This window comes from Chrysemys picta, chromosome 1, assembly GCF_011386835.1.
Source record: "Chrysemys picta bellii isolate R12L10 chromosome 1, ASM1138683v2, whole genome shotgun sequence".
Lineage (NCBI taxonomy): Eukaryota > Metazoa > Chordata > Testudines > Emydidae > Chrysemys > Chrysemys picta.
The window spans coordinates 170,654,894-170,682,068 of record NC_088791.1 but is presented as its reverse complement, the minus strand read 5'-3'; the positions used below and the strand labels follow the sequence as shown (position 1 = coordinate 170,682,068).

At 46.9% G+C, this 27,175-nt stretch overlaps 2 protein-coding genes across 3 annotated transcripts in view; one reads left to right on the top strand and one right to left on the bottom strand.

Moving 5' to 3' along the window:
• Positions 1–77: 77 nt before the first annotated feature.
• On the top strand, positions 78–15,321 carry PDZK1 (PDZ domain containing 1). The gene is made up of 9 exons (XM_008166655.4): positions 78–216; positions 4,664–4,875; positions 5,208–5,451; positions 6,393–6,529; positions 8,599–8,794; positions 9,599–9,795; positions 12,131–12,325; positions 13,095–13,394; positions 14,439–15,321. Exons 2-9 carry the CDS (start codon positions 4,666–4,668, stop codon positions 14,505–14,507), a joined length of 1,548 nt encoding a protein of 515 aa, XP_008164877.3. The 5' UTR covers positions 78–216; positions 4,664–4,665; the 3' UTR covers positions 14,508–15,321.
• Positions 15,322–15,792: 471 nt separating this feature from the next.
• GPR89B (G protein-coupled receptor 89B) overlaps positions 15,793–27,175 on the bottom strand; it is a 33,459-nt gene continuing 22,076 nt past the window's right edge. The window contains exons 12-15 of one of the 2 annotated variants that reach the window (XM_042854269.2): positions 25,873–25,987; positions 17,926–18,015; positions 16,576–16,641; positions 15,793–16,469 (exon numbers count right to left, since the gene is read on the bottom strand). In XM_042854269.2, coding sequence (XP_042710203.2) covers positions 16,351–16,469; positions 16,576–16,641; positions 17,926–18,015; positions 25,873–25,987 — 390 coding nt within the window. In that variant the 3' untranslated portion in view covers positions 15,793–16,350. The remainder of the gene's footprint in view (positions 16,470–16,575; positions 16,642–17,925; positions 18,016–25,872; positions 25,988–27,175) is intronic. The other variant, XM_005310184.5, reaches the window with a different exon arrangement.

Here is a 27,175-nt window from a genome sequence, read left to right as displayed (position 1 = left end):
CACTGCAGCAGAATTCAAAGTTGCTGAGAAAGGAGAAGTGATTTGCACCTCTGCAAGCAGGTTATCAAGTAGGTAAACACATGCATGAGACTCAGTTAAATAAATAATCTTTTAAATCAACCTTTGCTCAATCAAAGTCCAGCTGTACCTACAGGTACAGCCACAGGAGAGACTGCTGGAGAGAATTCCCTAAGGAACAGCTCTACGCAGACACAGGTAAGAACTTCCCTTCTTTCTTCACTAACCCCTTTCCCCCAAAACCTCCCAGTAGTTACTATCCTGGTTATCTTTTAGGTTCTTTACCCCCATTCCCCATAAAGCTTTTGTGCAGCAAAAGAAGTTTAGTAACATTGAGCCCTGTGCTAGCTTCCCCACTTTCCTCTGAGGTGCATGAGTTCACCATCAGTTTCTCTGCACCTGAATGTTTCTTAGACCTTAGACACTGGGATTTGTCTCTATTTCAGTCTCTGGTGTAAACTCCTAGAAAACATAGGACAAACAGTATGAGCTGCAATTTTCACCAATGCAGCCTGCTCTAGTTTCCAGCGGGGTAAGCTCCACAAGTTCAAGTGGTAGCTTTGCCTGTCTACACTGAGGATTTGCCATAGTACAACTGATAGTGGCTAGAATCAGGGCAAATCTTGAATTTTCAAAGGGAGGACAGATAAATCATGTGCTGTGGGCTCCTATTCTCTACCTACAGGGGAGCTGTATTTGGGATGGCCTGAAGAACCTCTGCCAGGAGAAATTTTCCAGATCAGGTCTAGGTATAAAAGTATCCCTGGATACTAGGAAAGGATCCACCTGCTAGAATAGAATTTACTTCAGTCTTAATTTCTCTTTTGTGGATATGTTCCGAGCTAAGTTTGAGGTATTGCAGTATATTAAATCCTTCCAGCTGTCTGATCAATGGGTGGGGTTCCAAGATACCAAAACCTTCCAGTATCTTCCTTCATCTTCCATAACACATCTGTGCCCCTCTGACCTTCAATATGCTAGTTGACCTGCCCCACCTATGCTTCTTCACTAAAGGCGCAACCATCTTTAAAAAAAAAAGAGGGGGGTGATTGTTTTAGGGCTTGTTTACACATGAAAATTAATCTAGAATAAAGTCTGGTTTGAATTTAAAGCAGATTAACTTCCTGATTAACTCTGTGTGCGCACTCTCATTCAAGAATAAGAGTATCTTATTCTGAATTTGTTAAATAGCTCTGAATAAGGGACTCTTATTCCAGAATGAGAGGGTCCACACAAGGAGTTAATCAGGAATAGCTATTCCAGAATATAACCCAATTGACAAGAGTGGTGTGTGCGAGTCTGTCCGTCCATCCACCTCCAGGGGGATAGCAACAGTGAACAAGTTGGAGGGACATATCAGCAGCTAGGACTTCTCTGGTATAAATGGGATCTTGGACAAATTTTGTCAATGCTTCTTGGAAATATTGTCTTTTTAATGATCTCCAGACCCACAAAGTCCCAGGCCAGACCATCCCTGTGACATGGACCTATTTCTCTATAAACTAACCCAAATTTATTGTTTGATGATTCTCACTAGCCACAAAGCAGCTCATGGACTTTGTGGACTTAGGCTAGTATCCTGTGGGTGGTCACAGAGGGTGGCTCACAGGGTCAGGAACCTGGAGCAATTTTAGTAACACACAGTTGTAGTGAGATAGACATGTAAAACTTTACAGTAGATGATCACATGGACTTTAATTGTCCAGGCTGTGATTAATGGGTAATCTCTGCATCACAGCTTGCCTTGGTCATTTGACAGATTTCTCTCTTCGTGATGGTAAGCAGCCAAAGCCCATCCGAAGGGCTATAGGTCATTAACTACATCATTACAGGGTTGCGAGTTCAGTCCTTGAGGGGGCCATTTAGGGAAGTGGGGTAAAAAAAAAAGTCTGTCTGGGGATTGGTCCTGCTTTGAGCAGGGGGTTGGACTAGATGACCTTGTGAGGTCCCTTCCAACCCTGATATTCTATGATTCTATGATTACACAGACTTCTGAAAAACGACTCAGAGAAAGATGTCCTAGTTAATCACCCGCAACCCCTACACAAACACATATTAGCACAGTTCTTTGGCAGGAGCTGTTGAAACAGTGAAACTGGCTTCCCTTGGTCCTGTTCCCCAAAGTGAAGTCACACACCTTATTTTCCATGTATTAAACTCTCCCTTGATGTGCATTTTATAATGGTCAGGCACCCAAAAGAACAGAGTTCCATCCCACCTCGTAATGATACACCAAAACCCCATCTGCTGCACAGGCAGCTGGCCCTAAATTCTGCATGGAAATCCCCTGGTTTGTGTGGCACGCTGGGGCAGCAGACTGGAAATTCAGCATCATTTAACATAACACTTAAAAACTGAGTTTTTCAGTGAATTAAATGGAAAATAATGAACATAGCCTGCTATTTCTACACTGTATTCAAATTCCTTCAAGATATCCAATTTCCTCCAAGGTGTGTCACAATTTTTGTACTAATTACGCATCACTGTACTGTGGAGGTCAGCAGGGTGAGAAGCGGGAAGCTCAGGCAATAAGACAGGTAGTGAACTGAGATCTTTGGTACCTGAGAAGGCAGGTTAGGATTGTGGGATAACTATATTATCTAGACATTTCTGCTCAAACAACCAGCAGCAAAATAGTTAAAACCCATTCCCAAACCAGTGAGGCTACCTCTATGCTAACATAGCTCCCTCCTGTAGACATACATCAACAGGAGTTTTTCCACTGGTGTAAGACTGCCTCCTGAATGACATTAGCTATGCTGACCAAAGCCCTCTTCTGTCAGTATAACTGCATGTACACTGGGGGTTTTTATCAGCTGGGAAGGTGGGTTTGCACACTCCTGACCAACACAGCTATGCAAGTAGAAGTTTTAAGTGTAGACTAGGCCAGAAGGGATTCAAAACATTTAGTAAACCCAGATTCTTTCCTGGGCATCTATTTCTCTTTCCTCCCCGCATTTACTGCAGAAACATCTACAATAGCAATGCCTACCTCTAGTTCTCTGCACCTGAAGTCTGAGTATGAAGAACACTATCAGAGCCAAAGGACCCTTAGCCCCTCCTATCTCAAATATTTTTATTCAATAGGTGGGACTGGCTGCACTTCCAAAGGGACCAATAAACCCCTTGTTATCACTCCAGACTCAGCACAAATGGGACAAGAGAGAATTTAACCCTTATGCAAAAGGAAGGAAATAAACATTTCATTCTGTGTGGAAGGGGTTGGGGATATAGAGATAGACATTGAACTTAGCCAGAAAAAAGGGCTTCGTACAGTAATTAGAACAGATCAGCAGCTGCAGGCTGACATGGCAAGCTAGGCTCCCTTAATTTAATATTTTTACTCCTGGGGGCATTCTGCGCCACACACACAAAAAAAATTCTGCACACAATATTTTAAAATTCTGAAAAATTCTGCAAATTTTATTTGCCAAAATAGCACTACATAATCACGCCAGTTTCATTTATTTCGGTAATTTATTTAAAAATACCTGTCAGCAAGTATGTCTGTAACAATACAGACACACACAAAAATTCCCCCAGGAGTAGAGAGTTGAAGAAAACCCTATGAAACAACCCAGTTCCTGTTTCTCTGCCCCTTTCCTCCCCACCCCTCCCAGAGCCCAGACACTCACAACCCCTCCCTCCCCCCCCCAGAGCCCAGCTGCGGGCCCCCCCCAGCCAATACACCTGAACCCTCTCCTCTGCAGAGTCCAACCATGGTCCCCCCCAGCCCAGATACCCACACCCCTTCTGCCCCCCAGAGGCCAGCTGCAGCCCCTCCTCTGCCCCCTCCCCACCCCGCCTGCCCAGACTCCCGACCCCCTCCCCTGCAGAGATCCAGAGGGAGAAACAGCCTGATGCTCGGTCTCAGGCTTGCACGGCGTTTCCTGCACGCTGCCCTCTCCTTCCCTCAGGCCATGCTGGGAACTGCAGCTGCCAGGAATCCTTAGCTCCTTCTCCCTCCCCCAGCAGTGTCTTCTATGTGCAAGCTTGGATCTTCTAATTCCAGTGGCCCCTAGTGGCACCTAGCAGCACCACAGCCCATTTCTGTGGAGGAAGCACATTCTGCACACGACGTTAATTTCTGCAAAACTCTGCATTGCGCAGTGGCGTACAATTCCCCCAGGAGTAATATTTCCCCCAACAGTCTCTTTGACCAATTAATGACCCAAATAAAAACCTCTGTTGTTCCAACTTAATTCTGTTTAGCCAAAAATACTAAGAAGGGTCACTTTGCTCAAAGCTACCTGTTTCTTTCTTAATCTTGCCCTCTTCTAAGAATTCCATTTTAGCCACACCTCAATTTTCTTTACCACTGACAACACTTGTCAACTTAATCTGAATTATGGTTTCTCTCCCATGAGGCTCATTTCTGGAATAGACCCTGACCACAGTTTTCCCATCTTATTTTCCACAGCAGACAAGTTCTCTCTCTGGCATTCTGCCTTCAGTCAGTCTCCTCCTTAGCAAGAGGCAGACACCATCTTCATCTGAGATGGAGGACAAAAGCATGTTCTTCTTTCTTTATCTTTGTTAAAAACACTTTGGCTCAAATGACCTACCCAGTGCATATTTAAAGGGGACATACTTCCTTTTCCTGGTCCTGCTTTTACACATACCCCTTTTCCATTCTGCTTGGCAGAAATGACCTCTGCTCTCCAGCCTCGAGAATGCATAGTGACCAAACAAGAGGGGGAGAGTTATGGATTCTACCTGCGCATTGAGAAAAACAAATTGGGTCACCTCATCCGGAACGTGGAGGAGGGCAGTCCAGCTGACAGGGCCGGGCTGAAGGATGGAGACAGAATTCTGAGGGTCAATGGGTTATTTGTAGACAAGGAAGAGCATGCACAGGTAAGTCTAACTATATTTTGTGGTCCCAGCCATTTCTCAAAACTTCAGCCCCACTTTTGGTATTCAGTTCAGCAAACCTTCACCTGCCACTCCTCACAGTAACTCCTGCTGGGAAATCTGAGAGCTGAATAACTGAGCTCACAGGATCATTTGTACCTCACGTATTGGCTTCTCTGGAGCTTGAGCAGAGGGGGAAAGATCCTTGATGAAATACTAAGGGCAGTGGAAGCTGCAGAGCTAGTATGTGCTGTGCTCCAGAGGGGGGAATTTATATCAGCCATCTGGATGCTTTTCTGCCATTACCACCTCCAAGCTCAGTCTATCTATTGCAGGTAGTGGAGATGGTCAAAAGGAGTGGGAATTCTGTAACTGTCCTCATTCTGGATGATGCATCCTATGAAAAGGCAGAGAAAGAAGGGGTGAACTTTGAAGAGTTGGGTCAGAAGCAGACAACCCAGCAGCAAAAGAAGCAACCTCCAGTGACAAATGGAGTGACAGCTCCAGTTCCACAGCCTCGGCTCTGCTACCTGGTGAAGGAGAGAAACAGTTATGACTTCTCCTTGAAAACCACAGTTGGTGAGAATAATGGGTGTAGGGGGTAGGCAATTTCCCAAGGGCACATTTCCTCTGGTTAGGAGTGGGGATGGGAGTTGGTTCTTCACCAGCCTGTTCTATTTTCTGTCAGCTGTTGAAGCAGACTTGCTAAAACCATTGGTACCAGGCCCTCCTCAGATGCCAGAAGCACCCTACAAATGATTGCTCAAAGTCCCAGGCACCTCCTTTGAATTACGGTGGGAACCGGCCCTCAGGGTTCTGGGGCTTATCTGAAAACAACCATGTGAAAGGGGCTGAAGCAAAGGATGACAGTGTGCAAAGGGCAAAGAGCCTCTTCTGATCTAGATGCGTTCACGTGGGAAGCACAAAATTGAACTAAAGAATTTTATTTTTCTTTTGAACCCTCTAGGCAAAAGAATGGGTAGGGGTCTGTAGACCTGTACTGTCTCTCTGTTTGGAAAGTGCCTAGCTCACAGAGGGTGCTAACACAATGTAAATAACACTGTGCACTAGACTAACCCAGGATGAAATTTGGAAGTCTTTCAAACACAAGAAACTCTGACATGTGGATAAGCCACATTAAACAATAAAAGTGGTCCTTAACCAATTCAAACTTTAGAAAATCACTCCATTTTCATTAGTACTAACAATCAACCAAGCCACCATAATTGGTGCCTTGAGGGCAGTCTTAGCAGAGAGGCAAACAATAGTTTGGACCATAGATGATGAAGTTCCCTCCCCTCTCTAGAGATTATCCCTCCAGGGCCAGGATGAGGCACAGAGGTGTGGCTGGGTAGAAAAAACTTGTGCTGTCACTATATCTGTTCTATGGATGAACAGAGCCCCTTGGTCTCCAGGGCTGTCACTACAGCACCTTACATCAACATGGAATTTGCTTGGCAACCAGTGGAGGCATATTCCAGTGGCTTGCTCTGTGTAGTAAGTTCTCTCACCTGTTCTAGGTCAGAAGGGCGTCTTCATCATAGGCTTGTCCCCACAAGGAGTGGCTGCAAAAGCAGGAGTCCAACATAATGACCGTCTGATCGAAGTGAATGGGAAGAACGTGGAAAACGACAAACATGAGGAAGTGGTTGAAAAGGTATCTACTAGCACGACTCCTCTTCTTCCTTCATTTAAGGCCAGTTCCTCCGCCTGAGGCAACGGTGCAGCAGTGTCAACACTGTTTGAATGCATTCACAGAGCAGGTGAAGAGGCTGAGGTCAATACCGTACATTATCAGCAACACTTCAGTCACAAAATATGCTGCTACTTTGGCTTTGTTTCTTGGATGGGTCAGGGTAGCCGGAGTGCAAGGCTGCTGAAAAGGTTGGCTGTTCTTGAAAGTCAGGGACAGCCTTCCACCCGACACCCTAAGCTTGCTTTGGAAGAATATTGCCCTCAAGTCAGGCCCAAGTGGTGTAAGCACCACAACTGTACTGTTGCCATAAGCCTGATTAAATAAATGGTGGCACAGTTCTAGGAATTCTGAAAATCTTTCTGGTGCCTAGGAGGATGAAATCAGCATGTCTGGGATGGAGTCTAGTACAATGGGGAATCTTTCTGATATTAGGATGATAAGACTGGAAAGCACAGCAGTTTGTGCTCCGTGATTTAGCTAAAGAAGGGTTTGGTGTGAATATCTGGATAGTTAGGAAAAGGAGGATTTCCAGGAAATGGGATTCCCTCCTGCTAAGAAATGCAAAACTAATTTTAACAGTGCAGTTTACAAACTCGATCAGAGCCAAATAATGTAACCTAGCTGTCAGTAAAAGGAGCCCAGAGTGAACGAAGTGTGCAAGAAAGCCTGCATTTCTGATCATGAAATGTCCTCCCGCCACATCCTCCCAACAACTGGTATATTCCTATTTGTGGTGATGGTGGTTTTAAAGATCTACTTGGTGTTAGGGAAAATAATGAATGTAGTTTGAGAGAGCAAACCAAACACTGATCCACTGAGGGTAGCATCAGAGATAAGAATGGAAAGAAAAGAACATGTGACTTTTCCATTAGTCACTTTGGTAAAAATCACACATGCTGAGGCTTTAAGCATTCAAACATAGTATGACTATGAAGCAGCTTGAGCTAGAAAAGCTTTCAGAGTACCACTATCCAAACTACAAATCCTACAGCATTCCACTGTGGTTCTCAACTCCCAAGGGAGGCCTGGGAACGTGTCAGGGGAGATGCAAGCTGTGTGTTTTTGTTTTGGGTTTTTTTTTTTTTTTTTTTAAGCACTCTGGCTGTCAGCCCTGGATGGCTGGGGCTCATGCAGAAGGGCCATGCACTCCCGGGAAGCAGGAGCTCCACCTCCCTGGCTTAGGCTCTCCTCTCCTTCCCCTCCTACCCCCCCCCCCCCCCCAATCCCTCACTGGGAGACAGCATAGGCTCAGGCTTTCCTCCCCACCATCCCAATCCCATACCTGGAGGTGGCTGTCAACCCTGGAGTGGCAGCGCAGAAATAAGGGTAGCAATTGGGCGCTAATTCTGCTGTGAAGTGATATTGCTGAATCTCTCTTTTCACACTGACACCCTTACTTCTGTGCTGCTGCTGCTGGCACAGTGCTGCCTTCAGAGCTGGGCACCCAGCCAGCAGCCGCCGCTCTCCGCTCTGCCTTCCGAGCTGGGTGGTGGTATTTGTACATGGGGGGAGGATACAAACTACTACAGACACAAAGAAGTGGGGAGGGGGGTGATCAAATAAGTTTGCGAAGCAATCCACTATAATGATCCAAACCAGTATATTAACTATGAAAAACTGCAGTACTTGTGTTCTGTACTATTGTTGCAATACTTTTTATGAGAAGAAACATGCAGGCTTGAGTGAAGATGGAGAGAAGAATGGGAGTAGAGAAACAGAGGTATGATGGGGACAGACAAAAAAACCCACAAAGTTAGGGTATGGGAATGTAAGGGGATTGGAAGTAGCTCCAGAGCAATCAGAGCTGAATGTTACAGCAACTTGTGGTAGGTGTGGCTGTCTACAGTCATATAGGCAGCACATGGGTGCACATATTAGAGCACCATCCAACAACCTAGTTTGTATAAACCCTATAGCCCATTCACTTACAGCCCACCATTGTACATCAAAGAACCTGCCAACATAAAGCTCTCCACCGTCCCCACACTCCACTCAAAGGCCTGTGTTTGAGATTGTGTGTGTCGTTGCAGGTGAAGAAGTCTGGGAACCATGTTGTGTTTCTGCTATCAGATAATGAAACTGACCAGTATTACAGCAACCACCAGATGCTGCTGAAAAGAGAGACAGCCAGCCTGAAACTGCTTCCCCACAAACCCCGACTTGTGGAGCTCAAGAAAGGAGACAACGGCTATGGGTTTTACCTGAGGGTGGAACAAAATAGTAACGGTGAGAACCCAGCCATCAGCCAGGCCCCTGTGTACTCTGTAGTGCGCTTTTATGGGGCCTGTAGGACTCCTACTCCCCAGTGCCTACTGCTCATCTTGGAAAGATCATTTCCTGTCCTGCTGCCAACCCAGTGTCCCCCCACCTCCCCCCCAACACACCTCACCACAGCCAGGCACCTCCAATTTATAGCCTGTTTTATACAGGAGGCCAGACTAGATGATCACAAATGGTTCCTCCTGGCCTTGGAATCTATTAATCTCCTTCAAACCTTCCAATCTGAGGTGGAACATTCCACTGTGCTGCTTGTGGCCCTCCTCACCCACTACAGTCCAGCTCCCATAATCTTCACTTGTGGCAGCCTCCAATCCCACATTTTTGAGGGTCAGCGATGTGTCCAGGGTAATGTCTGATGGTTTTTCACAATAGAATCCTGGCATATCTGAATGACTTCAAAGGGATCCTTAGTTGCTCTCTCACAACTGGGTTCACCAAAACCACGAAGTGCTCAATTTTAAGTAGGCTTAAACTCCCCCGCCCCTTGCCTCAGAGTAAACCACAACTTCCATGTGTCTTGTTCAGGGGAAAGGGAACCTGTATTCAAGTCACTTGGAAGGAGATCTAGATCTGCACTAGGGTTACTGCAGAATTAGCTAAATCAGGAAGCTTATTTCAACCTGAAATCAGAGAATGAGTTTCTACCATCTTAAATATCTTCTATCATCCAAACCAAACACACCCCATGAACAACTGCTTTTCTCTATTTGAACTAGGCCTGTATTCTTTTTTTTATTTTTTGGCAAGCAGGTCATTTAATTAAGGACATTGATTCTGGTAGCCCAGCAGCCAAGGCGGGTCTAAAGGACAATGATATCCTGGTGGCTGTAAATGGGGAGTCAGTGGAGGCACTGGATCACGACACCGTGGTGGAGAAGATTAAGAGGTGTGGGGAAAAGACCACGTTACTGGTGGTGGATAAACAGACAGACACCATGTATAAACTGGTAAGGCAATGCAGGCTGGGGTTGGGCTTGTATAGCTCCTCACTAGGTAAGACATGGGCAGCAATGAAATAGTGTGTCCATTCTGAAAGAAGCACCATTTCAAAGGCTTTTTAATAGCCCTTATTCAAGTACTCGCTATAGCAAACATCTGAGATGGGTTCATGTCTTAGTCTCCCTCAACAGAGACTTCTGCAGTATGTCATTAAACTTCTCAATTTACTCTCGCCCTAGACCTTCCTATATACTAATGGAACAATACCAGATTTGAGCAGGTCAGTGCAGAGACCAACAAGTTAACCAATTGCAACTACCAGGCAGTTTCCTACAAGAACTAGAGGAAAACTCCCTGCTCACATTTGTGCCCATGTTGCAACTTTCTACCTCTATCACTGAAGAGGTTTTAATAAGCAAGTAGAATTCACAGGTGGGACCTATCCTGACTACTGTAAAGATTTCAAATGCAACAAGATGTTAGACTAGGGCTGTCAAGAACTTTAAAAGATTAACCGCACGATTAATAGCACTGTTGAACAATAACAGAATACCATTTATTTAAATATTTTTGGATGTTTTCTACATTTTCAAATACATTGATTTCAGTTATAACACAGAATACAAAGTATACAGTGCTCACTTTATATTTATTTTTTATTACAAATATTTGCACTGTAAAAAACAAGATATAGTATTTTTCAATTCACTTAATTCAAGTACAGTAGTGCAATCTCAACTTACAAATGTAGAATTATGCACACAAAAATAACTGCATTCAAAAACAAAATGTCAAACTTTAGCGCCTACAAGTCCACTCAGTCCTATTTTCTGTTCAGCCAATTGCTCAGACAAACAAGTTTATTTACATTTGCAGGAGATAATACTGCCTGCTTCTTGTTCACAATGTCACCTGAAAGGGAGGACAGGTGTTCTCGTGGCATTTCTGTAGCCAGCGTTGCATGATATTTACATGTCAGATGCACTAAAAATTCATATGTCCCTTCATGATTCAACCACCATTCCAGAGGACATGCGTCCAGGTTGATGACGGGTTCTGCTTGATAACAATCCAAAGCAGTGCGGACCGACGCATGTTCATTTTCATCATCTGAGTCAGATGCCACCAGCAGAAGGCTGATTTTCTTTTTTGGTGGTTCAGGTTCTGTAGTTTCCGCATTAGAGTTTTGCTCTTTTAAGACTTCTGAAAGCATGCTCCACATCTCATCCTTCTGAGATTTTGGAAGGCACTTCCGATTCTTAAACCTTGGGTCAAGTGCTGTAGCTACCTTTAGAAATCTCACATTGGTACCTTCTTTGCGTTTTGTGAAATCTGCAGTGAAAGTGTTCTTACAATGAACAACATGTGCTGAGTCATCATCCGAGACTACTATAACATGAAACATATGGCAGAATGCGGGTAAAATAGAGCTGGAGACATAATTCTCCACCAAGGAGTTCAGTCACAAATGTAATTAACACATTTTTTTTAACAAGCGTCATCAGCATGGAAGCATGTCCTCTGGAATGGTGGCTGAAGCATGAAGGGCCATACGAATGTTTAGCATATCTGGTATGTAAATACCTTGCAATGCTGACTACAAAATTGCCATGCGAACCTCTGTTCTCACTTTCAGGTGACATTGTAAATAAGAAGTGGGCAGCATTATCTTCGGTAAATGTAAACAAACTTGTTTGTCTTAGCAATTGGCTGAAGGAGAAGTAGGACAGAGTGGACTTGTAGGCTCTAAAGTTTTATATTGTTTTGTTTTTGAGTGCAGTTATGTAACAAAAAATCTACATTTGTAAGTTGCACTTTCACAATAAAGAGATTGTACTACAGTACTTGTATGAGGTGAATTGAAAAATACAGTTTATCATTTTTACAGTGCAAATATTTGTAATAAAAAATAATACAATGTGAGCAGTGTACAATTTGTATTCTGTGTTGTAATTGAAATTAATATATACCTCTACTCCGATATAACGCTGTTCTCTGGAGCCAAAAAATCTTACCGCATTATAGGTGAAACCGCATTATATTGAACTTGCTTCGATCCACAGGAGTGCACAGCCCCGCCCCCCCGGAGCGCTGCTTTACCGCATTATAGCCAAATTCGTGTTATATTGGGTCGCGTTATATCGGGGTAGAGGTGTATTTGAAAATGTAGAAAAACATCCAAAAATATTTAATAAATTTCAATTGGTATTCTATTGTTTAACAAAGCGATTAAAACAGATTAATCGTGAGAGTTATCGGCCATTAACTGACAGCCTTAGACAGATTTTTCTGTAGGAGTTTTTACGTTCATATAAACTCTTTCTTTTGCTTTTGGTCTTTCAGGCTCAAGTTTCCCCATGTTTGTACGACCAGGAAAGACAAGATTCTTTTCCAGCTGAGGCAGAGGAAGAGCCGACCTCACATGCTGAGCAGGAGGTGAATCACAAGCCCAAAATCTGCAGGCTGGTGAAGGGTCCTAGTGGATTCGGCTTCCGTTTGGATGCAACCAAGAATATGCCCATGCATTTCATCAAAGAGGTACTAACCTAGGACTTTTAGCCTGGGAGAAGCATAAGACACCAGAAGGGAAGTGTCTGGGCTACAGTTAGACATCCATTCCCTTCCTTCTGTGCTGTGACTGCACTCAGAGCAAGTCATTCTAAGCCATTTGTAACAAAAAGGCAAGGTCTGTCCTATGTGCTCTTGGCTGATAGCAGAGTTTTAGTCCTTGAACTCAGGATGAATTCATACCCCTAGAGGTGAAAGGATGGTCTTGTGATTAAGGTACAGGAGTGGGAGTGAGGAGACCTGGGATATATTCCTAGCTCTGCAAAACTTCTGGGGTAAATTGCATAACTTTTGTCTGTATTTTCTCTTCTTCCTTAATACTTCTCTAACCCGCAGGGGTGTTGTACTGAATATAATAATATATGTAAGGGATCAGAGATCCACAAGACACTATACAAATGTAAAATACAACAACCCATTCTCTGATCCCTTAAGTACCACAGTTAAGTCTACATACCACCACCATGGCCTCTTCCCCACAACAGAAGTCCTATCCAAGTCAAAACCCATTACAGGACTGGTAATAAAAGTGGATATATTGGAATACTATGTTAAAGTCTCATCCTTTCTCCTTCTCCAATTAAGTTCTGCTCCAGAATAATTTTTTCCAATCCTTACTCTACCTCCTGTATTGGGGGGGAAAAAAATCATAGAACATTCATTCTCTATAATACTTGGGTGTTAATGCAACTTTAATGGTATTGTGCTGGTATCACAGCTTCAGAGCCTCTGTTTGCAGATACGGAAAGGTGGGCCAGCTGATGCAGCAGGACTGGAAGAGGAGGACATTTTGGTGGAAGTGAATGGCGTGAATGTACTGAACGAAACCTATGATAAGGTTGTAGCAAAAATCAGTGACAGTGGTGACAGATTGACACTACTGGTGTGCAGAAAAGCAACCTATGAATATTTTAAGTCTCAGAATATTCCTATTACTGCCTCTCTGGCAGATCAGCTATATGACACTACTGATCCTCCTGCATATACAGAGAACCCACCAGCAGAGCCAGAGAGGACCTCGCCGGAACCAAGAGAAAGGGTGGGTAATCTTGAGTTAACCAAATCTTGTGGACCAGGTGGTGGGGAAAGGAACCTGAATCAGTCACTAAATTCACTTGAGGGAGGGTCTATGAATTCTAGTTGTATTCTGGATTTACCAGATCTGATCTATGTTAATTAGTATGGAGTGGCAGACCTGGTTACAGTAGGATAGAACTGCCTCCTCTCTCTAGTCCCCACACGCAGTATCTACTGGAGCCTGGGAAGGGAGGACAGGAGAGGGGAGAGAGAGAGAGAGAGAGTGCGTGTATGCACGTGTGCATATGTGAGAGAGAGCATGAGAGAGAGCATTCATTAATGTAGGTGAGAACCATATCCTCAGGAATTCTTTGTTCAACCACAGGACCCAAGTAACTGTGAACATGGGAAAACCATGTGAAGTACTCTAAACCAGTGCTGATTCTTTGGTGAGCATGGGATGGGTAGACTGTGAAAGTGGGATCAACAAAGGTCCTGAGAAAAAATAAATATTCTGACCACACTGGTTCAGGGAAATTATGCCAGCAACAAGAGTTTGAAATTTGCTATTGTCAGAAAAATGACACCTGTACTCAACTGCTCTGATCCCTGTGTGGATTCAGGTCTTTGCTGTGAAAAATAAACAAGTTTTTACTCCCGTTCATGCAGGAGACACAATAAAGCTAGGAAGGAACGAACTGGATTCTATTCCTCCACATGTATTATCACCAGAATTGTTAACTAAGTTCCAACTGCAGATTCTTACAGTGATGTCTTATGTCCCAGGCTGAATTTGCAGAGCTATAGTTAAACCCTTCTTTTTATCTGTGACCTTGGTCGATTTGATATGGAAGTTGAGCAAGAACATGGAATTCCCACTGGACAATTTAGTCGCTTTGTAAAGTGCATTTAAAAGAGTAATTCACTAAGCTTCTCACGCAAAGGCAAATTCCTACTGGGCATAGGTTCAGAACAGACTGTTAGTTCACAGTGGCATGAGGAATCTCTATCACATTATCTACAACTATAAAATAATCAGAAATTTCTACTTATTACTTTTCCACAGGCCAGCTCCTCCTCTTCCTCTTCACTCTCAATCGCCTCAGCAGAAGAGGATGATGACACACAGTTATGATGAGATAGACCACAACAGAAATCAATCAGACATCTTCCAAGGTTTAAGGAAAGTTCTCTTCCTCCAAGCAGTCTTTGTTCTTTTTCCTCCCAGAACCACACTGTGCTATGGAACTTCATACTTGTGAGGACTGGAACAGCAACTTCCTTCTAACTAACTTTCCCTGAAGGGGAACAATCCCACCACCCCCAAGAACAACCACTCACTTACCTAATGCTGCTAATCGTAGTTCACTGGTCTTCTGCCCGGTGAAATGGACAGTTACTTACTTCTACTATTGCTCTGTAAAAGCTTAAATGACTAATCAGGAACATCTGCCATCTTGCGGGGGAGGAAATGTGATTCACAAATCAATAAGCACAAGAAAGCTCCTTAATATAGAAATTGATCTCTCACATCCCCCACAAGAGAGTTCTTTCCTCCTAATCACTGTGGCTATTACATGCTATATTTACTGTAGTAAAATCAGTTTAACCCAGTAGATGTAATATATCATGATAAGCTAATATATTCTGTGAAGAACACTTTTCACTTGCTAACAAGCTGTCGATATTGTCCATTCAAAACAATAGGTTAACTTAATAGTTCACTGTTCAGAAGCTACAAGCACCATTCCCTCCACCCCACTCTCCTAGCTGCAGATCATGGCAGTTTGAACAGTGTCTGTAATTCAGTGTAAACAGCTTTGTTTGCCTACATGCCAACACCTTGTCTCTAATGCAATATGAACCAGCTCTGTAGTACCGATAGTGGATGCTATACCTCCTTGGTGTAAGCTTGAGACAAAGCATAAATAAATCATTCAGCATGGCTATTTCTCTTTCCCGGGTCTTACTCCTGCCATCTATGATGTATGTTCCACAACAGCTTTAAAATGAGCAAGATCTGGAGAATGGTTTTCAGGAAGCTGAACGTTTAAGTTGCATGGGTGAAATTTACCTTAGTGACTTGCATTAAGCCAACAAAGGACATGGGCTGATGTAGAATATATCGGTCAGTGGGGAGCACTGAATTTCTAGTGTATAACGTAAACTAGTTATAGCTACCATCTTTGACTTCGCGCTAAACTCCAGTGAACAGTAACCCAAGGCATGGATTCTGATTCATTAGGCCCTAAATGGTAACAAAGGACTGACTTCCAGTTCCTAAGGAAGCTAGATACTAATCATGCACATCTCCCATGAATCTCAATCCACTTCCCCCTCTGCCAAACAATGACATTCACACACTTCCTCATCTTCATTAAAGTCCCTGGGACTGACACAAACAATTATGCTGCTAGTGGTGAGGTATTACGAAAGCTGATTTAATTTCACAGACTCAGACATTCAGATCCAGAATCAACACCCTCCAACTCTGGATTAAGACTGATTTGTTTTTAAACTGAAATCACGTTTCCTCGGTGTCCTTTACGCAGAATTCTTCTACCCGTGATTTTAAGAGGTCTCTCTTCATACCATCCTTGGCAGATTTTTCAATACCATAAGACACACCTGTCCCATGGAGTTTCCTATTCCGTGGCTCTCAGCTGTCCTCCACTTTTCTCCTGCCTCTGCTGTTTGTTCAGCTCATGGCACCCTCTTCACAGAATGAGCCATATAGCTTCTAAGTGCAACTGTGGAAGTCAGAAGGGCCAATTACATCATCAGAGCACAGAAAGAGCTGCCCTCCCTCTGTCCAAATCCTGTCACCCCTAATGAGTTGCAGTAGTCCACCAGAAGGGATTATAGAACAGTGGGCAGAACTGGAATGGATTCAGAGCGCCATGTGCTTCTCTGGGGCCTGTTTATGTGCCAAGTAGAGGAAAAGGATGCTGGAGAGAGCGCTAACCAGGAATATCACATCAAACCAACGGTGATAGAAATTGAACTGCAGCTCCCCCAAGACTTCCGTAATGATAGTGCGATACTCCGGGGGCATACTCATCCGGATTAGGAGCACAGAAGAGACGAAGTACATCCCCTGGAGATAAGATACAGGAAGCGCATCAGTTAACTGCTTCACAGGTGGCTACTTTGCTGAGATGGGTCAATATGATAAAAGCTCACTAGCAGGTCTGGATACTCACCATGATCTGTGCCAACAGCAGAACAATAACATTGGAGGACTTGCTGCTGGAGATGGCATAGAAGAACTGTAAAGAGGAAAAAAAAGTACTGAAAATAGGACTCTCATCACCAGGCATGTTTGTGCTCCCTTCTACAGGCACATGGAAGGAATACCTGCTCCAATCATTCCCCTTTAGTCCTAGAAACCAGCACTGAAGGAAAAAGACATGCTTCCTAGATGTGTATGTACACCACACCTTTCAAAGATACAGACATGGGCCTTGTCCTCAGTAGAGCTACAAGTGTTTTAACATAGGTCCCACTAAACCAGCTACTAACACTGCATGGCCAGCCAGTGTGGAGAATCCAGTTTTAAAAAACAAAAAACAACCCAAAATACATTCTAGCCTAGGTACCCTAAGCCCAGTTTACTGGCCAGCATCGATGGGTCACCCTGTTGTGTGTTGCCAGTTTTCCCCCGTGGTTGTACTAAAGCATTAATCCCCTACCTGGCTCCCCAGAAATAGCTAGCAGTTTAAATGAAGCAACCCAAGTCCTCTTAATCGCCATTCAATACCCAATACTAACAGATCCAGGCTTCCACATCACTGTTATGCCTTGTCTACATTACACTTCGTCTCTTAAAATTTCCCAATCTTACTACCACTGATAGTAAAAAAACAGTGGAAGGGCTAATATAAACTGCTCACAGGCGGCAACCAGGGATTAATCACTAGATCTGTTCTGAGAAATTAGAAAGCCTGCTGATTAAAACAATGGAAGCCAATTTACACTAGCATGACTAATGTTGGTAGCAACAGGGAGATATTTTTTTTTTTTTTTTTAAAGAGAGGAAGTCTAGGGCAAGGAGAGAGTCTCAGATTATTCTAAGAGTTTTAAAACATTTATAATACTATTTACAGCCCTAACATTAACACCATTCCTCTGCTTGGACTGGAGGCACTAATAGATTGTGCACTGCATTTAGTGACGGAAATTGCTGAAAGAATTCTCAATAGGACCATACCCAAGATAAGCCAGGAAAAGTTATCCTCCCCTTCTCTAATTCAGCCATAAAAAACTTTTTTCTCCATCCCACTCCCTGCAAGGACTTCTATCCCAGCCTTCCTCATCCCCTATTTGTCTACTAACTGAATAGAGACCACAGGTCCTACATTTGTACTGAAGGTTTACACCAGTGGTTTAAGATTTCCAAAGAGGTCCGCACCTCCATTCAAAATTTTTTTGGGATCCACAAATGAAAAAAGATTGAAAACCTCTTGTTTACACAATGTTCTCTTGACTAAATTAGAAATACACGCAAGCTCTCCTGGACTGCTATCACATAAGAGGGCTCTGGCCAGGCGTACCTTTGTGAGTGTGATCAGTAAGCCTCTGATGGAGGTGACGATGATTATTCCAACGAGGATAAAGGAAATGTGCTGAGACCAGAATTTTACCTGCACCAACAAAAACAGGAAATTGTTAAATCCCTGGGGCCAGGCATTTGAAGAATGTGTGTGGATGTGCACTTAACAGGATCTCTGAATTCTCATACTGTGCAGATACTCACTGTAGAGAAATTTACATACAGGTATATATTCTCCTGCAAGGGCACAAAGATGGGTACTTTCATGTGCAAGTGCTTACTCTACACACATGGGAAATGCACAGATCTAGCCTATGTGGACTTCATGGAAGGAACTGAGGGTTCAGATGTGAATATTTATAGAGTAAATACAAAAGAACACACATCTATTTGGTACATAAAGGTAACTGCCTTGTAGATACATGTAATATACTAGGCAAGGTTCCTCCGTGTTTCCATCTTTTCACAATAAACATGTGAACCACTGCCCTCTTCTGGATAGCTGGTATATGGCTACAACAAGCAGAGGAGATTATTATTATTATAGGAAGGGCTGGTAGCCCCATCTATCATTAAGGTTGCCCAACACATTTCATTATAAGACCCTCTTTTCAATTGGTTATAACTTGGCCAAATTTTAATTATTTGGGCTGAAATTTTCCATGGAAAGTGTCTGCCTCAAAATTCCAAAAAGTTTCAGTCCAAACAATTCAGCCATTTCCAAAAACAAGGCTACGGAAAAGTACATTGTTTTGACCATGTTAAAAAATTCTGGAGATCTTTTCTTTGAAAAGCAGTAAAGCCCCCATACGTTGGAGTAGGGGCTTGAAATTTGGGAGGGATATGCCCTTTGACATCCTTGTCAAAATCCACCCAAATCTGTCCAAGTTACATAAACCTGAGAAAAAATGCAGTTTGCATAGACTTGGTAGAGACCTGCTGGAATGCAGTTATATTCCCTGCAGATTCCATTCAGATTGAAAATGCTCCAGCCTGAGGCTCAGCAGGACTTTCCCTGAAATTGCAGCTCTGAGCTGCTGGGGATTGTGCCAGGTCCAGCAGGGTGGATTACAATCTATCATTTTTCTTTTAATCAGATATTTTTTATTGTTGTTTAAATTACAATACATTTTTCTTTTTAAAAATAAACCTGTTCAAAATTAAATCTTGATTTAATATAAAAGACATTAAGGCCTAAACTTCCAACAATTTTTTTGTAAATGTGAAAAACATTTTGATAAGAGAAGCTTATGTATACAAAACATTTAAGGTTGTTTTGTTTAATAAATATAAATATATGCTGTTTTGTGTATTTAAATAAAAGACGGTTACTCACCGTTGTAACTGTTGTTCTTCGAGATGTGTTGCTCATATCCATTCCATTAGGTGTGTGCGCGCCGCGTGCACGATCGTCGGAAGATTTTTACCCTAGCAACACCGGCGGGTCGGCTGTGGAGCCCCCTAGGGTGGCGCCTTCATGGCGCTGAATATATACCCCAGCCGACCCGGCGCCCCCTCAGTTCCTTCTTGCCGGCTACTCCGACAGTGGGGACGGGGGGCGGGTTTGGAATGGATATGAGCAACACATCTCGAAGAACAACAGTTACAACGGTGAGTAACCGTCTTTTCTTCTTCGAGTGCTTGCTCATATCCATTCCATTAGGTGACTCCCAAGCCCAACTTAGGTGGTGGGGTCGGAGTGAGACATTGCTGTGTGCAAAACCGCTGATCCTAAAGCAGCATCGTCCCTGGACTGCTGCACTAGTGCATAGTGAGCTGTAAATGTGTGGACTGATGACCAAACCGCCGCTCTACAAATGTCCTGGATCGGAACTTGCGCCAGGAAAGCCGTCGAGGAAGCTTGGGCCCTCGTGGAGTGAGCGGTGAGGTGCGGTGCTGAGACACCTGCCAGGTCATAGCAAGTCCGGATGCAAGACGTAATCCAAGAGGATAGGCATTGTGAGGAGACCGGTGAGCCTTTCATTCGGTTGGCCACTGCAACGAAGAGTTGCGTCGTCTTTTTAAAGTGCCTTGTGCGGTCAATATAGAAAGCCAGGGCCCTGCGTACGTCCAGAGAATGCAAACGTTGATCCTGGCGAGTAGCATGTGGTTTAGGATGAAAGACCGGGAGAAATATATCCTGGTTGATATGAAATGGAGAAACCACCTTAGGGAGAAAGGCAGGATGTGGGCGGAGCTGCACTTTATCCTTATGGAAAACTGTGTAAGGGGGCTCGGATGTAAGCGCCCTGAGTTCAGAAACGCGCCTTGCTGAGGTGATGGCTACGGGGAAGGCTGTCTTCCAGGATAGGTACAAAAGTGAACAGGTGGCCAGTGGCTCGAATGGAGGACCTGTGAGCTTGGAGAGAACCAGGTTGAGGTCCCACGTCGGAACGGGCTGACGTTGTTGTGGGTACATCCGGTCTAAGCCCTTGAGGAATCTAACGACCATCGGGTTAGAGAATACCGAGGACGCGAGTTCCCCTGGGTGAAAGGCCGATATAGCGGCCAGGTGAACTCTAATTGAAGATATCGCCAACCCTTGCTGTTTTAGGGAGAGGAGATATTCCAAAATGAGAGGGATAGGTGCCTGTAACGGGGACGTGGCTCGTTGTTCGCACCAACAGGAGAACCGCTTCCACTTGGCCAAGTATGTGGTCCGTGTTGAGGGCTTCCTACTGCTCAGCAGAATCTGTTGGACAGAGTGCGAGCACTGCTGCTCTGCCTGGGTGAACCATGGAGCAGCCACGCCGTGAGGTGGAGTGATTGCAGGTCGGGGTGACGCAGGCGGCCGTGGTCCTGAGAGATGAGATCCGGGCATAATGGAAGCGGGATCGGTGTCTGAACCGAGAGCTCCAACAGCGTGGTGTACCAATGTTGTCTCGGCCACGCTGGGGCGATCAGAATCACCTGTGCCTGGTCTCTGCGCAATTTGAGCAGTACCTTGTGGACCAGAGGAAACGGAGGGAAGGCATAAAACAGGTGGTCTTTCCAGGGAAGGAGAAACGCATCCGAGAGGGAGCCCGGAGCTCGACCTTGCAGGGAGCAGAACACGTGGCACTTCCTGTTGTCTCGAGATGCAAACAGGTCTATCTGGGGAAACCCCCACTTCTGGAAAACGGAATGTATGATGTCCGGACGGATAGACCACTCGTGTGTTTGAAAGGACCTGCTGAGTCGGTCCGCCAGAGTGTTCTGGACTCCAGGGAGGAACGATGCCGTGAGATGGATTGAGTGGGCGATGCAGAAGTCCCACAGGCGAATGGCCTCTTGGCATAGAATTGACGAACGTGCTCCTCCTTGCTTGTTGATGTAAAACATGGCAGTGGTGTTGTCGATGAGAACTAACACACAGCGGCCACGTAGGAGATTGAGAAATGCCTGGCACGCCAGGCGCACCGCCATCAGTTCCCGAACACTGATGTGCAGGGCTATCTGGGGTGCAGTCCCCAGGCCCTGGGTATGGTGTTCGTTGAGATGGGCGCCCCAACCCAGGGATGAAGCGTCTGTGACCAGGTGCAGAGAGGGTTGTGGGGCGTGAAACGGCATCCCCTCGCAAACCACCTTGTGGTCTAGCCACCATGTGAGGGAGGTCAGGACCGAGTTCGGGACCGTGACCACCATGTTCAGGCTGTCCCGATGTGGGCGGTATATTGATGACACCCAAGTCTGGAGTGGGCGAAGCCCAAGTCTGGCATGCCTGGTTACGTACGTGCAGGAAGCCATGTGACCCAGCAGGGTAAGGCACGACCTCACCGTGGTAGTTGGGAAGGCCTTGAGTCCTTGAATGAGGCTCGTGATGGTGCAAAAGCGATTGTCTGGCAGGATGGCTTGTGCACGTCTGGAGTCTAGAACCGCGCCGAAGAATTCTATTCTCTGGGTAGGTTCTAGAGTGGATTTGTCCTTGTTGAGTAGGATACCCAACTTGTTGAATGTGTGCACTATTATGTGGACGTGATCTCGAACTTGTTCTTTGGTGCGACCGCGTACCAGCCAGTCGTCTAGGTACGGGAACACCTGTATCCCTTGCCGACGAAGGTACGCTGCCACGACAGCCATACATTTCGTGAACACCCTTGGGGCCGAGGATAGGCCGAAGGGAAGGACTGCAAATTGGTAGTGCACCTTGCTTACCACGAACCGCAGGAAGCGTCTGTGAGGCGGGTAAATTGCTATGTGAAAGTATGCATCTTTCATGTCGAGGGCGGCGAACCAGTCTCCAGGATCGAGGGAAGGGATAATGGTCCCCAAAGAGACCATGCGGAACTTCAACTTTACTACGAATTTGTTGAGTCCGCGCAAGTCCAAGATGGGTCGCAGACCTCCTTGGGACTTGGGAATGAGGAAGTAACGGGAATAGAATCCCCTGCCCCTTAACTCCACTGGAACCTCCTCTATGGCCCCCATAGCAAGGAGCGTGGAAACTTCCTGTATAAGAAGTTGCTCGTGAGAAGGGTCCCTGAAGAGGGACGGGGAAGGGGGGGAGGAGGGGGGAAATGAGGAAAACTGGATAGCATATCCCCTGTCCACCGTGCGAAGGACCCAACGGTCCGAGGTTATAAGGGACCAGGCATGGTGGAAATGGGAAAGGCGATCCCGAAAGGATGGGGCTGGATCCTGTGGGATGACTGGGGCGCCGTCCTCGACCGCACCTTCAAAAGTTCTGCCTGGGGCCTGAAGGTGGTCTAGGTGGCCCCTGGTTCTGACCAGGTTGAGGGCCGGTCCACCTTCTTCTACCACCTCGTCCTCGCCTCCGGGTCGAGTCCTGTCTCTGACGAGGCGGGGGGGGGGGTAGAAGCGCTGAGGCTGCGGTCTAAATGGCCTGCGCTGAGGGCCCACAACATGCATCCCCAAGGAACGCATGATCGTCCTGGAGTCCTTGAGGCTCTGCAGGCGAGAGTCCGTCTTTTCTGAAAACAACCCTTGTCCTTCAAAGGGCAGATCCTGCAGGGTTTGCTGCAGTTCCTGAGGCAGACCCGAAACCTGGAGCCAGGAGATCCTCCGCATAGCGATACCTGAGGCCAGGGTTCTCGCAGCAGAGTCCGCTATGTCTAAGGAGGCCTGTAAGGAGGTCCGAGCCACCTTCTTACCCTCCTCCACCAGGGCTCCAAACTCCTCCCTGGACTCTTGGGGAACCAATTCCTTGAACTTCCCCATAGAGTTCCAGGAGTTAAAGCTATAGCGGCTCAAGAGCGCCTGTTGATTAGCCGCTCTAAGTTGCAGCCCTCTGGCTGAGTAAACTTTACGGCCGAATAAATCGAGGCGCTTAGCCTCCTTCGATTTGGGCGCTGCGGCCTGCTGACCGTGGCGCTCCCTTGCGTTCACTGATGCCACCACCAGTGAACACGGCTGGGGGTGGGTATACAAGTACCCGTAGTCTTTAGACGGGACAAAGTATTTCCTTTCCACCCCTCTCGCTGTGGGTGGGATAGAGGCAGGAGTCTGCCATATCGTAGATACATTGGCTTGTATCGTGCGGATCAGGGGTAACGCCACCCTCGATGGGGCATCCGCTCCGAGGATATTCACGATGGGGTCGTGCACCTCCACTATCTCCTCCGCCTGCAGGTCCATATTACGGGCCATCCTACGCAGAAGATCTTGGTGAGCCCGAAGATCTATTGGAGGTGGACCTGTGCACGATGTGCCCGCCACTGCCTCATCCGGAGAGGAAGAGGAAGATGCCTCCGGTGGAACAGGATCCAAGGGAGGGTCCTGGTCTCCCTGCTCCTGGGCCGGAGCATCACCTGCGCTTGAGTCCAGGGCGTCAGGTGGTGCGGACACGGAAGCCTCCATGCCCCCTGGCGGAGGCCGAGAGATGGTGGACTCCGGGGCCCTTCTAACAGAGTGACCGGAGCGAGAGGTCGAAGCAACTGGAGCCCCTTGCGCCTGATGGTACGCCCACGGGGTCCAAAACGACCAGTGAGATGGGCCATGAGAATGGTCCTCTGTTATGTTCTGCCAATGGCCCAAGTCCTGTTCCTCGGCTTGCCCCTGAGGGGGGTATGCCGATCTCGAGAGGTCCTCCGAGGAGCGAGACACCGATCTCGATGGCCATGGCGGTGCCGAGAGCGTCGAGACGATTCCCGTGGGCTGCGGTGCCGCACGGTGCCGGTCCGGAGATGTTCTATCTCCACGCGGTGCCGGCGATCGGTGCCGGGACCGCGACCGGTGCCGATGACCTCGTCGGTGCCGGGAGTCGGATCTGGACCTCGACGAGGACCTGGAGTATGCCCGGTACCGGGAGCGGCCTCTCGACGTCGAGCGTCGACCGTAGCGGTGCCGAGAACTACGTCTCGACGTTGATCGGTGCCGACGATCATAGCGGTGCCGAGACGTAGAGCGGTGCCGCGAAGAAGATCTTGGCCGCGAGTACGACCGGTGCCGAGGTGATATTCGGTGCCGGGACTGCGAGCGGCGTGGGGACCTGCTTCGGGACCTGGATCGGTGCCGAGGTTCCAGCCCTTGCGATGGAGGGCGCATCAAGGCAGGTTTCCCCTTCGACTGGACCGGGCGAGTCAACGGTGCCGCCGGTGCCGGTGGTTGGGGCGGTGCCGGCTCCGTGAGAGCTATTAAGTCTCTCGCCGCCGCGAAGGTCTTTGGCGTCGACGGGAGGCACTGTATCACTGCCGGCCTCGGTGGAGACGCCATCTGCACCGGACTCAACGGCCTCGGCGCCGGAGTCGACGGTGCTGGAGGCACCTGTTTCCGGTGCTCCACCGGCGGACGCGGCTCTACCCCCGGCACTGGGGGAGCCAGCGTCTTCGGCACGGAGGTCCCCGTCTTATGGGCTTTCTTATGCCCTGGGGATAATGACTGGCGCCGAGGCACTTGCTGTGCTTGCGGCGCCGACGAGGTCCGGTGCCGGGGAGGCTCATCTGACGCCACTCGCGTGGTCGTCATGGCCGGTGCCGCCGGGGCACTGCGCACCGAGGCGCTAGGTGCCGGGGCCTGACTCGTAGATGGAGCGTCCGGACTAAGTGCCGCCTCCATCAGGAGTTGCCGGAGCCGAAAGTCCCGCTCCTTCTTGGTCCTTGGTCTGAAGGCCTTACAGATCTTGCACTTATCTGTTTGATGGGACTCTCCCAGGCACTTCAGACAGGAGGCGTGCGGGTCGCTCGTGGGCATAGGCTTAGCGCAGGAGGCGCACAGCTTGAAGCCGGGAGCGTTGGGCATGAGCCCGGCCCCGCGGCCGGGGGAGAAAGGGGGAGACGACCCCCTTAAACCCCTGAACTATTATAACAACTAGAACAACTTTTAAAACTATTGAACTATTTAACTATAAACACTAGGACTGTAACTATAACTATAATTGCGAATAACAAACTAAGCTAGGGAGAGTGGAGAACAGCTAAGCAGCGCTCCACAGTTCCAACGACCGTCAGGGGCGGTAAGAAGGAACTGAGGGGGCGCCGGGTCGGCTGGGGTATATATTCAGCGCCATGAAGGCGCCACCCTAGGGGGCTCCACAGCCGACCCGCCGGTGTTGCTAGGGTAAAAATCTTCCGACGATCGTGCACGCGGCGCGCACACACCTAATGGAATGGATATGAGCAAGCACTCGAAGAAGAACTTCCAGTTACCATCCTAATGCAGTTAGATACAAATAATGAGCAAAAAGTTAATTATCTAGTAAATAATATCTCATTCACTATTTTCTAACACACTAAAAATGTAGAATTAAAAAGAATCTGAAAATATTAAGCTATATAATTGCTTTAATAAATGTATATATAGTGTTGTATCTTCCTAGGTAGCAAATAGGTTCTATCAAATCTAGTGTAAGGGCTCTATTTAGCTGTAAATCAATGTTTTAATGGTTAGATCAACCCATGAGAATGTACCTTCTTTTAGAAGGTAACTGAAGTACAAATAGAAAAGTTGATTAAAAATCATTGATCAAAATAGAGGCTTTCCACTTAGTGATTTAAATCATTATTTAAATTGCCTTGATTTAAATCAATCCATCCTGAGGTCCAGACACCTAAACTGAGATCAGGGAGCCTGTCTCTGCTGTGCTCTCTATTATTACCCTTCCTCCTTCTGCATCTGGTCCAGGAAGCCTGAGGGAGGAACCGGGGTGGGGGGGGGAGAGAGAGAGGGAAAAAATAGTATGTTATCATTAGGACCCTATCAAATTCATGGCCATGAAAAATGAGTCATGTCTCACCCATGAAATCTGGTCTTTTGTGTACTTTTGCCCTATACTATGCAGATTTCACCAGTGTTTCTCTAACTGTAGGCCCCGACCCGAACGGGAGTTATGGGGGAAGGGGGGCAAGGTTATTGTAGGAAGGTTGGGTATTGCCACCCTTATTTCTGTGCTGCCTTCAGAGCTGGGTGGCCAGAGAGCAGAGGCTGCTAGCCAGGCACCTAGCTGTGAAGGCAGCGCCCGATCATGACATCTTTACTTGTGCGCTGCTGCTGGCTCCTGGCAAGCAGCCACCACTCTCCAGTCAGCCAGCTCTGATGGCAGCACCACTGCCAGTAGCAGTGCAGAAGTAAGGGTGGCAATACTGTGATCCCCCACCACAATAACCTTGCAACTCACCCCCCACAACCCTCTTTTGGGTCAGGATTCCTACAGTTACAACACTGAAATTTCAGATTTAAATATTTGAAATCATGAAATTTATGATTTTAAAATCCTATGACTGTGAACCTGACCAAAATAGACCGTGAATTTGGTAGGCCCCTAGTGATCATGGAACTACAGACTGTACCAGAATGCATACGCACAAGAAAGCTGAATTAAGGCTGCACAAGCAACCTTAATGCTGGCATTTCCTAACTTTTGAGTGCTTGACGTCAAAACCTCACTCATGTCCTTTTAATGTAGTTTTGCGTGTGTAATTATTTATATAGTGCAGAGGTGGGCAAACTACGGCCCGCGGGACCTTCCTGGCTGGGGAGGCGCAATGCTCTGGGCAGAGGGGCGACGAGCTTCTGGGGCAGCGCAGCTGCAGAGCCCGGCCTGACCCGGTGCTCTGTGCTGCGTGGTGGCAACGGCGCGGCTGTAGCACCGCCAGCCACCAGTGCTCCAGGCAGCGCGGTAAGGGAGCAGGGAGCAGGAGGGGTTGGATAGTGGGCAGGGGAGTTCGGGGGGGTGAGCAGGGGTGTGGATAGGGGTCGGGGCGGTCAGAGGGCGGGGAACAGAGGGGGTTGAATGGGGGCAGAGGTCACGGGGGGGGACAGTCAAGAAGGAGGGGGAGTTGGATGGAGTGGCAGGGGACAGGGGTTCTGGGTGCAGT

Excerpts from the sequence above, each read along its gene's own strand:
- PDZK1 (XM_008166655.4), top strand. The coding sequence starts at position 4,666 with ATGACCTCTGCTCTCCAGCCTCGAGAATGCATAGTGACCAAACAAGAG. Across the intron at positions 8,795-9,598 it reads GGTGGAACAAAATAGTAACG|GTCATTTAATTAAGGACATT; the intron begins GTGAGAACCCAG and ends TTTGGCAAGCAG. Across the intron at positions 9,796-12,130 it reads CAGACACCATGTATAAACTG|GCTCAAGTTTCCCCATGTTT; the intron begins GTAAGGCAATGC and ends TTGGTCTTTCAG.